This window comes from Aethalodelphis obliquidens, unplaced genomic scaffold (genome assembly GCF_003676395.1).
Source record: "Aethalodelphis obliquidens isolate GAN/ISIS:26980383/991018 unplaced genomic scaffold, ASM367639v1 scaffold89, whole genome shotgun sequence".
In the NCBI taxonomy this organism is placed as follows: Eukaryota; Metazoa; Chordata; class Mammalia; order Artiodactyla; family Delphinidae; genus Aethalodelphis; species Aethalodelphis obliquidens.
Genome location: NW_020838033.1, coordinates 1,861,111 through 1,874,732, shown reverse-complemented (window position 1 = coordinate 1,874,732; position 13,622 = coordinate 1,861,111). Strand labels below are relative to the sequence as shown.

General features: G+C 52.9%; 1 protein-coding gene across 1 annotated transcript; it reads left to right on the top strand.

Annotated features, from left to right (window-relative positions):
• Window positions 1-252: 252 nt before the first annotated feature.
• Window positions 253-12,927, top strand: IGF2BP1 (insulin like growth factor 2 mRNA binding protein 1). The gene is made up of 10 exons (XM_027094584.1): window positions 253-694; window positions 1,453-1,587; window positions 2,299-2,421; window positions 3,197-3,332; window positions 4,180-4,302; window positions 4,651-4,770; window positions 5,477-5,551; window positions 6,288-6,419; window positions 6,685-6,798; window positions 8,474-12,927. Exons 1-10 carry the CDS (start codon window positions 420-422, stop codon window positions 8,564-8,566), a joined length of 1,326 nt encoding a protein of 441 aa, XP_026950385.1. The 5' UTR covers window positions 253-419; the 3' UTR covers window positions 8,567-12,927.
• The last annotated feature ends 695 nt before the right edge of the window (window positions 12,928-13,622 follow it).

The following is a 13,622-nucleotide window of genomic DNA, read 5'->3' as shown; positions in this document are numbered from 1 at the left end:
GTCTCCACCTCTTCTGTTTCCATGGAGTTTGCTTAAACATGGACAGTATCATTCTCAAGAGGTGACACAACAAAACTTGTTCTGGCATGTTTTATTTATTATTCACGTATCGCGAATCACATGTGGTTCTCCTGTGAATCCTATGTGATAGGTAGCTCTGGTCGAAATTCCCAAGCCAGTTCCAGAATTCAGTGGAGATAACTTATTTGTGTTATGCTACCTTACTTGATGTCTTATGCTACTTAGACTGGAAGCTTCTCTAAGGTGGAGGTGGGAGTGGTGCACAGGTGGTCATCTCCCTTTCTTCTGGCATGTTCCGCGTTGTAACCCAGCTGAGTGCTGTACACCTGGAGGGCATTGGGTGTGATTGGCATGGATTGGAGTGACCAGTAGATTCTCCCTCTGTCCTCAGAGCCATCATGAAGCTGAACGGCCACCAGCTGGAGAACCACGCCTTGAAGGTCTCCTACATCCCTGATGAGCAGATAGCACAGGGTCCCGAGAACGGGCGCCGAGGCGGCTTTGGCTCTCGGGGTCAGCCCCGCCAGGGCTCTCCTGTGGCAGCAGGAGCCCCAGCCAAGCAACAGCAAGTGGACATCCCCCTGCGGCTCCTTGTGCCCACCCAGTACGTGGGCGCCATCATTGGCAAGGAGGGCGCTACCATCCGCAACATCACGAAACAGACCCAGTCCAAGTGAGTCTTGGCTGCAGGGGAAGGGGAGGTGGGGCCAGGGAACAGTGGCTGGCGCCCAGGAGGCGAAGCCTCTCCTGGAAGCACGCTGAGGGTCCTCAACTCAACTTAACCTCTTAGGAAACGTTGGGGAGGTAGAAGAAGCCTGGGGGGTGCCATCTGGTGGCAGTGGCTGGGCCACACACTTTCGTTAGTAAGAAGGGTTTGTTTCTTGTAGAAAGTCTCACCGAGCAAACCTAGTCTCGGTAAGGCGGCCACTCCTTAGTGCTCTGTGATTTCAGCACCGCTTACTGGCGGCAGCAGGATGGGGCCCGTCAGGGACCTTAGTAAGAGGTCACAGTTCTGACCCATCTCCCATTCCACCACAGCCACCCCTCTTCGCTGATCTTTGTAGCTGATCGTTGTGTGTTCTGTGGAAAGAGAACAGGTCACGTCGTGTCCTTATTCATAATGCATCCTTTTATTATTTACTTTTAATTTGGGACAGCGTGCCTTCTCTTTATAGTTCTTTCAAGGGGGAAATCCAGAATTCAAGGGGAAATGCAGCTTCAGAGCTGAGGACTGTTGATCCCCCAACCCTGTATTCCCATGATAGATGCCACCATTCTCAGCCACCACCTCCTGGCTGAGACAGAATCCATAGCAACAGGCTGGCCCTTTTCTCTGCCCGTTTCAGCTCTGCACTTGGCCTTGTTCCAAAAGGAGCCGGACTGTAGCTTCGGCTGAGGGTTAGCTAACGTCCGTGTGCTTGTGGCCCTCAGGATCGACGTGCACAGGAAGGAGAACGCAGGCGCTGCCGAGAAGGCCATCAGCGTGCACTCGACCCCCGAGGGCTGCTCCTCTGCCTGTAAGATGATCTTGGAGATTATGCACAAGGAGGCAAAGGACACCAAAACGTAAGGCTTCAGCTTCTGGGCACATGGGGACTGCCACCTCCTCGACTATAACACAGACTTTTTTTTTTTTTTTTTTTGCGGTACACGGGCCTCTCACTGCCGCGGCCTCTCCCGTTGCGGAGCACAGGCTCCGGACGCGCAGGCTCAGCGGCCATGGCTCACGGGCCCAGCCGCTCCGCGGCATGTGGGATCTTCCCGGACTGGGGCACGAACCCGTGTCCCCTGCATCGGCTGGCGGACTCTCAACTACTGAGCCACCAGGGAAGCCCTAACGCAGACTTTTTAAAAGCAAGAATAGAGACAGATAGGAGACACAGAAATTGTACGAAAGGATAAAAGCTGAGAAAATGAATCCTCCATGTAAATAACGCCTTGTGTATCCTAGCAACGCTGTGCCCTCACAGGTGTGTGCACGTGTGTATATGTGCGTGTATTTTAGCACAAGTAGGACATAATGAACACGCTGTCCTATAGTTCGCTTCTTTCCATCTATAAAACCATCACCACAGTTAGGATAAGGAACATACCCATCGCCCTTATTGACCTTGTGCCCTTGGCCACCCATCCCTGCTTCCCATTTCTCTCCCTAAACAACCACTGATCTGCTGGTTTTCTTTGAAAACGTCATTTTGTCTTGGGGTTTACCTTGGAAACCCCTCGTCTGCGGTGGCCCACCATCTAAGAAGCTCTTGTCCCTCGCTTCTTCCCAAGGGCTGACGAGGTTCCCCTGAAGATCCTGGCCCATAATAATTTCGTGGGGCGTCTCATTGGCAAGGAGGGGCGCAACCTGAAGAAGGTGGAGCAGGACACAGAGACGAAAATCACCATCTCTTCGTAAGGCACTCTCTCATTTCCCTCTACGAGTGGGATGCCTGGGCACCTGGGGTGGCAGTATCTCATGGCTGAGCCTTAATATCTGCCCCTTAAGTTGGATGCAGTTTCTGCTTGTTGAAGAAGAAGACTCAAAGCAGCGGTAAAGAGCGTTTATCCGTAAGGGCTGGAGCATTTATTATAGCGCCCGTCACCGCTCTGGGCTGCTGTTAGCCTGCTGCCTCTTCAGTCCTTTGCTGCCACATCCTGTCTCTCTTGCTCTGCATCTGGAGGAGAGAACCTGTGGCCAGGAGCCAGGGCTTTGGGGTTTCGGGAGCATTTGCCAGGCCATGGGATGTGGACAGACCCAGATCCTTTTCTGAGCCCTGAGCACCTGCTGTGCGTGGTGGTTTGCCTCACTGCGGGGGGAACCAAAGTCATGCAGCTGGACTGGCAACTCCGTGAGCACTGTGCCTCTTGATGTCGTCAGAGACTTACCCGTGGGCAAAGTAACTGCTCTGTTGCTGAGGGCACAGGAAGTGGAGTGCTCGGCACCATTGGGGACCAGCTTCCAGTTATGAGCATCCTCCTTGCCCTACCAGTCTGCTCTGAGTATCCTCACCTCCCTGTGGGGAATCCTTGCCCCGGTTACAAACCGAAGGCCAGAAGCAGAGAGCTATTTGCCCAAAACTAAACAGCCTGCAGAAATGGCATCGTTGTGTCTCGGCCCCAGCCAGGACCTGTGTCCCGGTCCTGGCCTGTCAGTGGAAGGTTGACACTGCTCTGCTCCCCGCCCCAGGCTACAGGACCTCACCCTCTATAACCCCGAGAGGACCATCACCGTGAAGGGCGCCATCGAGAACTGCTGCCGGGCCGAGCAGGAGATCATGAAGAAAGTTCGGGAAGCCTATGAGAATGACGTGGCTGCCATGAGTGTGAGTGTCGGGTGCCTCTGCTTGCCCTTCTGTGAGCCTGAGCCATGGCAGAAGTGGGTCTCCAGTGAGGTGGGCATTCACAGGCTGGGGGGCCTTTGTGGTACGCAGGCCTCTCACTGTTGTGGCCTCTCCCGTTGCGGAGCGCAGGCTCAGCGGCCATGGCTCACGGGCGCAGCCGCTCCGCGGCACGTGGGATCCTCCCAGACCGGGGCACGAACCCGCGTCCCCTGCATCGGCAGGCGGACTCTCAGCCACTGCGCCACCAGGGAAGCCCGGGCCTTGGAGCTTTTGCTTTGCTTTTTGGACCTCGATTCATCAGAATCCTTTTTAAATTAAATTAGTAGGGATTCTTCATTTGATTCCTGGGGTGCAAGTGGGAGTCCAGTCTTGGGCTTTGAGGTCTGTGATCCTCCTGTAAAGTTTGTGTTTCCGTGCACTTTAGTGGGGAGAGGGTCCATAATTTCATCTGGTTTTTAAAGGGGAGTGAGGATGTGGGGCACGTGACCAAAAAGGTGAGTCCTGAAAGTCAGAGATGTGTCTCTTCCTTGTCATCGGCTGAGTCCGACGTATGTCTCTGTCAGAGCGCTGTAAACCACTAGAGAGGAAGGACGTCTGAGGGTCTAACGCTGGGCCTTCTCCTCAGAGCTGCCGGTTCTTAGTCCAGCGAGAACCCTCGGTGTACATGTGAGTGTGTGTAAAAACCAGAAGGGCAGGCAGGTTTGGGGCAAAAGCACGTCATTCCGCTGTTGAGGCCCACTCACCCTCTTGTTCAGCCGGGGCCACGTACAAGGGCCACCAGGTCCTGTCAGAATGAGCCGACCTCTCTCTCTTCACCTTCCTTCCCCAGCTGCAGTCTCACCTCATCCCCGGCCTGAACTTGGCTGCTGTAGGCCTTTTTCCAGCCTCCTCCAGTGCAGTCCCACCACCTCCCAGCAGCGTCACCGGAGCTGCCCCCTACAGCTCCTTTATGGTAGGTGCAGGGTCTTATTACAGGGGACCATGCGGCTGCAGGGTCCAACTCTGTGGCAGCCTGACGCTTGGGGATTTGCGGGGAGAGGGAAGGGCTCCCAGCCACTGAAGCCAACCCTCTGGAGCACCAGCCCTGTGCACGGCAGCCTCAGATGCTGGCAGCACTCTTCCTGTTTGTCTGGCCCGGCTTCTTCCCTTTGTCCCTGCTGCAAAGAGCTACAGAGCACGTAGCCCAGGGTGGCCGCTGGGTGCCTGCACCCTTCCCTCCTCGAGGATGCAGGGCAGGGCCACGGAGGGCTTCCGGGCTGTGTCCGTTGACCTGCGTTAATAACACGTCCTGTCTTGGCAGCAGGCTCCAGAGCAGGAGATGGTGCAGGTGTTCATTCCTGCCCAGGCAGTGGGCGCCATCATCGGCAAGAAGGGGCAGCACATCAAACAGCTCTCCCGTTTCGCCAGCGCTTCCATCAAGGTGACCTGCCCTGTCTCCTTCCGGTGCCCGGGCTGGGAGAGCGCTCTGCTCCCATCACCCTCCGCTTTTGTTCTCAGACACCCCGTCTGCCCAGCGTTGGGCAGACGCTTTGCTTTTGACCTCGCTTAGTCCTCCGGGGGATGCCTTCCAGGCTCCTGGGCTTTCAGGCTAAGGGAGGAGGTGGTATTGTAGCACAGAAGAGAACTTCAGTTCAGACAAGACCGACCGGGTTCAGATCGCAGCTTCTGAGCTCTAGGTCCTGAGCCTTGGATTCCTCGTCAGTACAGTAGGGATGATGATACTCTGAGGCGATGCAGCCAAAGCCCCTGGCTCAGTGTCTGGTGCCCAGTGGTTGCTCAGTAAATGTTAGCCGTCTTTCCACCTTCCCTGGCCATGGAGAACCTGTCACAGTGAACAGATGTTTTGTTAAATTTCTGTGCCCCTCCCTCTTGGCAGGACTCTGCTGAAACCTGCTGGGGAGTGGGGGAGATGGGGTGTGGGCGGGGCGCCCCAACTTAGAATACGTCAAGAAACGAACGCACCCACGCCCTCATATAAGAGTTCTGATGCAGGTGCAGTAGCCTTGGGGTTCGGGGTCTCTGTTCTCCCCTCCCCTGGCCGTCCCAGGTGGGGAGTGGAAGCAGGGTGGTAGAGGTCTGGAGGAGGTGGAGGTAGAGGGCACCTCTGACGGGCGTTTGCTTTGTAGATTGCTCCTCCTGAAACTCCGGACTCCAAACTTCGTATGGTCATCATCACTGGACCCCCAGAGGCCCAATTCAAGGTTCCGATCTTTATTGTTTTTCCAAGTAGGACCCAGAGGAATCGAGTTTGGATGGGAGCGCAAATCTGCGTCCTGTTTTTAAGCTTCCCTGCAAAACAGGGCTGCAAGGCTGCTTTCAGATTGACGTCAGGCGGGAACTCTGTTGCTCTCCCTCTTTGCCTCCTGAGAGTGAATAGGCACGTGGGAAAGAAGGCAGTCCGAGGGCTTCTTCCTCGCCCTCTGCCTTAGTGACTAAGGAAGGCCCTTCTCTCCTTTACGTCCCTATGACGTGCCGAGGTTCTCGAACTTCCGGGCAGACAGTCAAAGAGCTGATAGCTTATTCTGACCTAGGGAGGGGTGGAGAGCGGGGACAGCTCTCTAGACTGTGTGGGGTGACCAAGAGCCCGCCCTCCGAGTGGGTGACTTCCACCAGCTGCCACTCAGGGCCTGACTTGCCAGCCACAGCTTGTCCAAATCCACGCAAGCATCCCAGACCCCATAGGTCTGGTTTGTAGCTTAGGTGCTGTGTCCCTCTGGGGAGCTACGTACTCATACTCGGTTACTCTGCCCGGGCTCCCCAGTGTTACAAGTGAGCAGGTCAGTCCTGTGCACCTTTTGTATCACCTGGCCTAGATGGTGACCCACCCCGAGCGGGCGTGGGCCTGTGGGCCGGAGGAGGAAGGGGTGGGGCTTGGGGAGCTTCCCTTTCGTCATATGCATGTGGCCCGCTGACACAACAATGACCTCCTCTTCTCAGGCTCAGGGAAGAATTTATGGAAAACTCAAGGAGGAGAACTTCTTTGGTCCCAAGGAGGAAGTAAAGCTGGAGACCCACATCCGGGTGCCAGCGTCGGCAGCTGGCCGGGTCATTGGCAAAGGTGGCAAAACGGTGAGCCGTGAGGGTCAGGTTGAAAGCTCTGGACACTAGTCCCCAAACCCAACAGCTCTTCCCTGGCCCCCAGCTCCTCCGCCCGGCTCGGCCTGGGTACTCCCGATTTGCCCGTTTACTTGATTCCACTTCCCAAGCCCAGCTCCTGACTCCTCCAGTTTCTAGCTGCTAGTGACCACGCTCTTGAGCCTCCAGTCCCATCCATGTTGGACATGGCAGCACCCTGAGCTCCTCTCTGACCCGTCCTCCCTGCCCCTGCCCCCAGGTGAATGAGCTGCAAAATTTGACAGCAGCTGAGGTGGTGGTGCCGAGAGACCAGACCCCTGATGAGAACGACCAGGTCATCGTCAAGATCATCGGGCATTTCTATGCCAGCCAGGTACGTATGTCACTCCCCCATCACGGGAGGGCAGCAGGGCTCCGGGAGCATGACCTCGACAAATCCCGTGCACTCTGCCCGCCTCTGGGCTGGGTCATTCTTTCCTTCCAGGTGTAAGGGTGTGAGGTGTAGATGTTCTTTTCCCTCTGAAGGCTGTAGGGACAGTGATTTGACCGTTTTCATAGGTAGTCTACATTATGTAATAACTATGGTGTATCATGTTATACGTTAATAGTCTTCCCTGTCGTCTAACCTTAGTCCTTCTCTTTTGCACTGGATAAGGAGAGAAATGGATCTTATCCACCACCCAGCCTTGTTCATGGAATAACATCCTGGGTTGCCCGTTTGCGGTGCAGTTCCTTCACCTTTCCCAGAACCACTGCTCCGTCCTTGCTTCCAGTTCTTCCACCCTCCTGTTCTCTTCCTGGAACTCACCATCTATCCCTGCACTGCTTCCAGTAAAGCCAGTCAGCAGTGCCCAGCATTGGGACTGACCCCAGAGTCTAGAAAGGAGGGCAGGTATCGGGTTCAAATTATAGGATGATTGGAAGCTACTGGGGTTTTCCTAAAACCCCTTAGTGTTGGAGCTAGAAGGGGTGTGGAGACTACTGGATACAGTCCCTCCCACTCACAGAGGATAAGCACGTCACATCAGGTGGCCCACCTGAGGCTGCTCACGCAGTCAAGGGCAAGACAGGAACCCAGACCCCAGCGTAGCGTGACAGCTTTCTCTGACAGCCCTTTGGGAGCCATTAATAGCCACAGAAATATTTAAGATTTGTGGGTTCTGCTGCTACACCAAGCATTCTATGTGGTCTCTATTAACTCGTGTAACCCTCATAACAACCTCATCGTACAAGTGAGGAATGTGAGATTTAAATGATGTATCCAGGGATGCAGAGAGCCAGGGTGTATTAAGTACCAAAGTGGTGACATTTTTCATTGGTTAAAATGAGAACTCGGTGAAAAACTGTGTAAGACATCAAGCACAGGGCTGACAGAGTAAGAATTAATGTGTAAATATCGACTCCACATTCTTTCCCCAACCTAGACCAACTTTCTCTTCAACCAAGAAGTCAAGCACTCAATCTATGGAAAGGAGACATTCTGGTAAATTTCTGTCAAGAGAATCACATTCTACAGTTGATTTCCCTTAGACAACTTTGTTCATAGGGAAGACACTTTTAAGAAGGAGAGAGTAGAGATGCCAGTCTTTGGTGTTCTGTCCATTTCCACAGTGGGGCTTCTTTCACTGCCTTCGGTTATCCCAGTTCATCCCCTTTCCTGGGATGTTTACATGCGTAGTGGAGTTGGGATTGGTGACGAGGTCTCCTGCTTTTCGACCTTCTGACAACACATGCTCCTGGAAACTCTGGGAGTTCCCCCTCGAGTTCAGTAACATGTGTCAACTGGGTCATGTTTTAAATTCTGATGAATGAGTTTATACTACTGTTTATCCTCCCTTCCTCTGTATGAATCCAGTGGGTGCTCAGGGTCTGCTCGGAGGCAAAGAAACTTATGGTCACTCTAATCCTCAGTCTTCTCTTACCTTTCTTACAAGTCCAACGTGACCTGTGGTTGCCGCTGGTGTCCAGACCCCGATGGCTTCTCTCCGCACGTAAGGCTGTAACTCCTTGCCTTCGGAGACCCTCACTCTCGTTTGTTCTATCCGCAGATGGCTCAGCGGAAGATACGAGACATCTTGGCCCAAGTCAAACAGCTGCACCAAAAGGGACAGAGTAACCAGGCCCAGGCCCGGAGGAAGTGACGGGCCCCTACCCATCACGTCGGCTCAAGGACAACAGGCCGAAATCGAGAGCACGTTCTCCCCAGCAGGCCTGAGAATGAGCGCGAATCAGGGACACTTGGGCCGGGATGTAGATCAGGTTTGCCCACTTGCTTGAGGAAGTTGTTCCAGTGAGGAACCCTGATCTCTCAGCCCTAAACACCCAACCAATTGGCCCAACACTGCCCACCCCTGAGGGTGTCACCATGGAAATTCTAGCTCAGGGTGCTTTTAAACGTGGATTGTTTAAGTTCTCTAGGTCCCACCGAGAGGGTGGGTCAGACCCCAGTGGGAAGAGAAATAAAATTTCCTTCAGGCTTTTAAAACACGCAGAGGGGTGTTTTAATCAACCTCAAAGGATGGTTTACTTCTTGACCCTAAGATCCTTCCAACCTTCTACTTGGTTTATTGATTAAAATACCTCTATTCTTGTGCCCTGACATAGCCTTTTCGTATATTCACGCTGGTTATGTTACCTTTCTGCTACTGGCAAAAGTGAGAACCAATCCATTGCTTTGCTTACGTTATTGACTCGAAGGGAGAAGACACATTGGCATCTGTAGATTAATTCCAATCCCTTCCTAACCAGCCAGTAGGAATGGCAAGGAATGGGGGAGAAATGGGGAGAAAGGTGATTGAACTGTACAGTAATCCACGTTTAAAAGGAGTGCCCTTGTGGCTGATTGATTCCAGATCACCACCTTGAAAAATTGGCACAGTTCAAATTTCCCGCTCTGTTGGGGCTTCCCCACTAGGATTCCCGCCCCGTTCATGTCCCTCTAACCACGTAAGTCCCACGTCATGTCCAGGTGCACATGGGTGGTACTGACTGCTCAGCGGGATAGGGGCTGACCACTGTACTGTCCCTGATTCCTATCATTCTCAGGCAGATTTTATATTTTTTTAAAGTCTATTTTAATGATTGGATACGAGCACTGGGAAGGGGACACTAACGCCCCTTGATAAAGTCTCAGTTCCATGGAGGACTTGAGTGGCCCCAAAGGCTGCCACTGTGCCCTCACGCCAGCCCATGTGCTCCCATAAGGGCTGGTTCCCAGAAGCAGGGGTTGCGGGGCACTCCCCCCCACGGCACTGTTCCCTTGGTGGTGGTGGGACGTGGAACCCGACCCTCGGCTCCTGATAAAGCTGAAGTCCATCATTTGGCATCTTTCATGACTGTTCAGTAAATTGGAGAGAAAATTTGCTTCTGTTTCTATCCTAGAGGCCTATTGAACTGATGGCTTCTGCCTCCACGAGTCGTTGGCATGACGTTACGTGTGCCTAAAAAAAACAAAATTCAAAATACCAGCAACGTTGTGCACAAAGGGGTAAACAAGCTTAATTTATTAATTTTCCAGGCTCAGCAAGATCCCGTTTTCAGTTCAGCCCTTGTGGAAGACTTATCAGCCATCAGTTAAATGAGGTTAGGCCTCCCCTCCAGACGTACTGACCGTCAGTGCATGTTAGCCAGGTGGTGCACTTTAGCTACCTTGGACAATGCTATCAAGTGTGCTGGGAAGGGAGGAAGGCCTCCCGCATGTGGACGAGCCCATGCTCTGGACTCCCCTCCTTCCGACATTGCAACAACGACAGTAACAACCAGACAACCTTGACATGTGGGCGGAGTCAGTCAGGTAATGCTGTGCGCGAAGTAAACTACCTCAAGGTATGAAGTTACCTCAGCAATTACTTTCCTCTTTGTTCCCCCACCTCTTTTTTTTTAATCTTTTTTTTTCTTTGCGGCTTGCTGATATTTTATATAAAAAAGAAAAGAAGCAAAAGAGAAGCTGATAGTCTTGAATATTTTATTTTTTTAATGAAAAGAAAAAAAAACGAGAAAGTTATGTTTCATAATTTCTTACAACATGAGCCAGTGTAACCCTTTAGGAACTCTCTATGGAGAACAGGCCCTGTGGGAAAGGCAGCTGGAGCTGCCCCTTGGACGGAGGCTGGGCCGAGTGGGGGAAGGCCCATGCGTGTGAGAGAGCCCAGGGCCAGGCTCTGATCTCCTAAGCCACCAGCCTCTCCCAGGAAAATCCTGCCTGATGAGATTAACAGGCCCAGCAGAACTGCGGCCCCAAGGGCGAAACAACAGCCCCTCCAACGGCCGGCCTGTGGTCTCCCCTCCCCGCTTTGGTTAAAGGGCACCCCAGTCGGTTTTTCCCACTAGTGGTGCTGTTGAGATATTTAAAAATATTGCCTCCGTTTTATCGAGGAGAGAAATAATAACTAAAAAAAGATACCCTTTAAAAAATCTATACTTCTCTGTCTAAAAATATGGGAGCCAAGATTCCATTAGTGGAAGAGACAAAGCCATCCTCTCGCCCTCAGAGAGGTCCACCTGATTTGTTGTTGCAGTGCTTTTCACTTTTTGTTCTTGTTATTTCATTTCAATCCCGTCTTGCTATTCTCGGTCTTTTATCAACAGACCAAGGGGCAAACAGTTAACTGCCCCCTCTGTCTCCCCGTCTTCTTTCGATTGATCTGATGGACTCTTAACCGTGGACCCAAACTTACCAAATTCTTGATTTAGGGTGGTGGGTGGCAAGGAGGGGCAGGGGATTCGGGAATGTGACTGGGGACAGGTTCCTGCCTCATTTGTGTCTTGTCACTCTCTCCCCATGACATTCCTGGATAGCCCCCAGAACTGTCTACCCCAAAGAGGAGGAGGCAGGAAAGCATTTAGGGATGCTATCAGGCCAGTATAATTAAGCTTCCCACCTGTCCAAACCACAAAAAAAAAAAAGGGTCTCCCAACTTCTCTTTCTGGCTCTCTACGCTTTATTCCAAGATGAAGCAGATAACGTTCAGACGTCGGCCGTTTAGTGATGTAAGGTGAATTTCCGGCAGCAAGCATGCTTTGATATCCGGTTCAAACGCTACCATCGGAATAAAATCCCCACAGTACCTGAAATGTGATTGTTGCAGTGTTCAGTTTCCTTGGGATCCGGCTCCCTTCACACCTGAAGCCCACTTCCTTTCCCTTTCGCTGACTCAGCTCCCAGAAGAGACCAGGAGTGTGGCAAGGGACTGTCAGACTTGACCTGGACTAGGCACGGCTGATACTCGCCCAGCAGGAAAATGGTGGAAGTTACGCTACCAGAAAGCAAAGGAATATGGTTTGGTGGTTAAGGTTTAGCAGGATAAAAGGCCTGTCTTGGTGGGTCTGCCCTTGACCTGTAGACGAGGGCTTTGGGCACCTCATGCCCGCCTGCACATCACCTCCATTTCCCCATCCTTGGTGAGATAACAACGTGAAACGCACTTGGGAGGTTTGGTTGATTTGAGAAAAACGACTTTGAAAAAAAAAACAGCTTCTGTGCTCTGATATGTGTGTGAGCTACATATATATTTTGAAGAAAGGACCATCACTTTGGGAAATATTGTTTAATTCTGTGGAACACGTAAAAAACCAAAATGGTTTGATTCCCTGACTTTGAAGCTGCATCTGACAGTGACACCCAATGGCTTGAAACCCCTCGAGGGTCTGCTTGCCTTTTGCAGTTTGGGTTGTGGACTTGGCTCTTAGGGAGGGGTCTGGGGAGGAGAGAGCTGTTTTTAGGGACAGGGAGTTTCATCACCTTCTCTTTCCTCCCCTTCACCTGGTCCTTCTCAGTCTTTTTCCCTTTACCCTGAGCTCTCCACTTCTGGGGGGCGGTTGGGGGCTGTTAAGTTATGCCTCACGATTGGCAGAAAAGACCCTGTGTAAAACCCAGAGAACACTGGAGGGGAACACTCCAGTTGGTTCTGTGTGTCCGTTTTCCTCTGTGCCAAAGACAGACAGACAGAGGCTGAGAGACGCCATTTCTGAATCGAAGCAATAACCATCTTTTGACGTAGACCTGGGCTGTCTGAGTGGGGGAGGGCTCCCGGACGCAGCGTGGGCTTGGAGACCCGCCCCTTCCCTTCTGAGGCTCCTGGGGGATTGGGGGCGGTACGTGCCAGGGGGCGGGGAGCTGAGAAGGGGGTCCGATGGCTCCTGGTTGCACTTTGGAGGAGGAGGGGAAGTTCGGGGCTCCTCCGAGTGGGGCTGTGCTCTGTCCCCTGACCCCACTGCAGAGGCAGCACTGCGAGTTCTCTTCAGGCCTGGCAGACTGGCAACGAGGAGGGGCCTCAGTTAGCTCTCAAGGGTGCCTTCCCCTCCTCCCACCCCAGACGTACCCTCTGCCAAACTGGGAACAGCAGTACTACATAACTACCTCACAGAGCCCCAGAGGGACTGCCCGAGCTTCTGCCTCCAGTCCAGCCTTCCCCTCCTCCTCCTGGCTCAGGGGTGGGGAGTCCCCTTTCCCCCCTGAAGTGTGGGTGGGGAGATCCTAGTGGCTTTTGCCGTTCAGACCCCGCCAACTTTTGCCTATTTGTTGAAAACTGGTAGGAGGAAAACAGCACAGCCTGCCACCGTAGCTGCAGGAAGCTAGGAGAATCCTCGATGCCAGGGGACATAAAGCCATTTCCTCTCCAAACTCTTGGTGGTTTAGATGCAGGACTTTTCTCTTGTGTTCAGACTTAGAGGAACACCAGCTAAAAACTTCAGTTTCTTTCCTTTGGATACATAAGGCTTCTCTGTCGGGGTACAGAACAGGGAGGGGGCCTCATGACCGAAGGTGGATTTAGAGGGTGAGGGCGGGAGCCCCAGCCCTGGCCCTCGGCCCCGTGCAGCTCCTTGGGGGCACCATTCCTGGTGCCGTAGTCTGGTTGCATCTGGATGGACAAGACAAAAGAAAGAATTTCTTTCCTTAAATGAAATAGCAGGAACCTCCTCGGGGCATGTGTTCTGAGTAACCACAGGTGACGGATGCTAGGAGTATAAACGCATTAACTACCTCAATCCTCACAGAGAGATTAGAACCAAGGGCTGGGACTGGCGAGTAAGGGTTTGGATCCCAGTCAGGAGGAGTGAGCTGAGGCTTGTGCCACAGAAGGTTTGTCCTTGAGGAACAGGCATGCCTGCTAGATACTCATCGGTTGGGTTGGGAGGACTGGCCATTAGGCCCCCCTCTCTGCCTTCCTTGCCCCTGGGGTCCTATGCTTCACCTTG